General features: G+C 39.6%; 2 protein-coding genes across 2 annotated transcripts; both read right to left on the bottom strand.

Moving 5' to 3' along the window:
• Nucleotides 1–2: 2 nt before the first annotated feature.
• VCUG_02305 (uncharacterized protein) lies at nucleotides 3–428 on the bottom strand (the record flags this gene model as incomplete). Its single annotated transcript, XM_008077124.1, has 1 exon — nucleotides 3–428. A coding segment is annotated over one exon (426 nt), but the record flags the coding sequence as incomplete, so codon positions are not given.
• Nucleotides 429–969: 541 nt separating this feature from the next.
• On the bottom strand, nucleotides 970–1,185 carry VCUG_02306 (uncharacterized protein; the record flags this gene model as incomplete). The annotated part of the gene is made up of 1 exon (XM_008077125.1): nucleotides 970–1,185. One exon carries the CDS (start codon nucleotides 1,183–1,185, stop codon nucleotides 970–972), a length of 216 nt encoding a protein of 71 aa, XP_008075316.1.
• Between the last annotated feature and the right edge of the window lie 722 nt (nucleotides 1,186–1,907).

Genomic DNA, 1,907 nt, shown 5'->3' on the forward strand with positions numbered 1-1,907 from the left:
TGTGTATAATATGCAAACTTAACCAACATTCCCTTTATATTATCAAAATACCTGGACAACTCTAAGTCTCTTTGGTTATCCTTTGTAGTTTGATTATATTCTTGAGCAAAATATTCTCTCTTATTTATCACTTTAAAAATGACATTTTGCAATCTTTCAAGTCTGTCCGAGCGATCCTCATTCGATTGTCTGCTCATTCTTTTACGTTTTCTTGAGCTGCTCGTTCCCACACTTTCACTATCATGTTGTGCATGTTCTCGTGATTCATCGCTACACGTGGTCAACTGCGTAGGATGGCCGATTACCTCCATACCAGGATGCACAAAAGTGTTGCTTGGAGAAATTTCTGCGATATGACCACTATCCTCGTCGGGATACGAGTTGTCCATCACATACACCGAATTGATTAGTATTATAATAATTTGCATATTTGGTAAGGAATATTGACAAACTATTTGTATTTATACGCTTTCCTAAAATGCATAAACGGAAAAATCATACCCTTATTCATATGATGTGTAAATATTGAACTGGTGAACACAGAATAGCAAGATTCATATAATTACTAAAATGAACAAAAATAATAAATAGCCTGACCAATCCTTGGTTTGTGTACCAACATTTTTTTGTCAATAATACATTTAATTACTTTCGACTTACTACATATAGTACATAGTGCAGAACGGGTAGATATCCTTACTTCTTTTACTCATAAAACAGATCTAATGAACTATGTTTAATGATAAAGAACATGTTGTAAAGATGTTTAGCTACTTACATCAGCGAGTATGTCCTGAAATGTTTTCTTATGCTCAGTTCTATGCGAAGACCAACTTAAGCTACACTGCTTGTTTTTCAAAATAGGTGATGAATGGATAGTATACCAAAATAGCGCTTTTGAGTATAACTGCCACATCAGGTCATTCCTTGCTACCAACTGTTCTGTGGTTACAAATCAATAAATCACTTTCATTCCAGTAGCTCATTATATACAACATTTCTTGTGTATGCTTTACCATTCTCATGCTTTCCTTGGTCTGCATTATCAGCAACATACACCCCTAAACCGTTTGCATAGCGCACTCTCGACAGAGCTACATACAACTGACCATGTACAAAGACAGAGCTGTGCAGATAAACACCTACCTTGTCAAATGACTGACCCTGTGACTTATGGATTGTCATCGCAAACAAAAGAAGAACCGGAAACTGTCTTCTCTTGAGTATGAATGGCAGCTGTGTCTCGCTCGGTGCCATGTCGATCCTTGGTATCACTGCCCTGCTACCTTTCCTGGATCCGGTTACAATAGTAGCCATGATGAAGTTTGTGTGGAGTTCATCAACCACCAGGTGTGTGCCATTGAGCAGGCCATTGGCTGGATCAAGGTTGCGCAATAGCATTATCAACGCACCTCTTTTTAGAACTAACTTGTGCGGTGGCATTCCTGAAGGCTGCTGCTTGTTGAGAAACTCTAGCGGATATTTCGCAACAACATCGTTGTCCTCTGTGACAATAGAGTCTGCACTCGTGTATGTTACTTCGTTGCCGATCATCAAGTCAAGGACCCTGTCATTGATTTCCTTTGCAGCATCGTTGTTCGTTGTGAGTATAGTTCTGTTCGTCAGATCTTCGCTGTCAGCCATGTTGGCAACATCACCATATATCTCGTTAACGATGTCATCGCACATATCGTCAACATAGTCGTTGAACAGCCCAAATGCATCATGCGGTCTGTTGAACACACACCGTTGTCCATGCATGGTGCTGCCGGATTCAAGGCACCGCATGGTCCATGAATCATGTGCCTCAGTACAGTTCGTCTCAAGCATGGCCTGTCATTTGATGATATTTCAGCCGATACAACGCTGTCTATTTTCCCATAATATCTATCATATTATTGCTTTTG

This window comes from Vavraia culicis (assembly GCF_000192795.1).
Source record: "Vavraia culicis subsp. floridensis unplaced genomic scaffold supercont1.53, whole genome shotgun sequence".
Lineage (NCBI taxonomy): Eukaryota > Fungi > Microsporidia > Pleistophoridae > Vavraia > Vavraia culicis.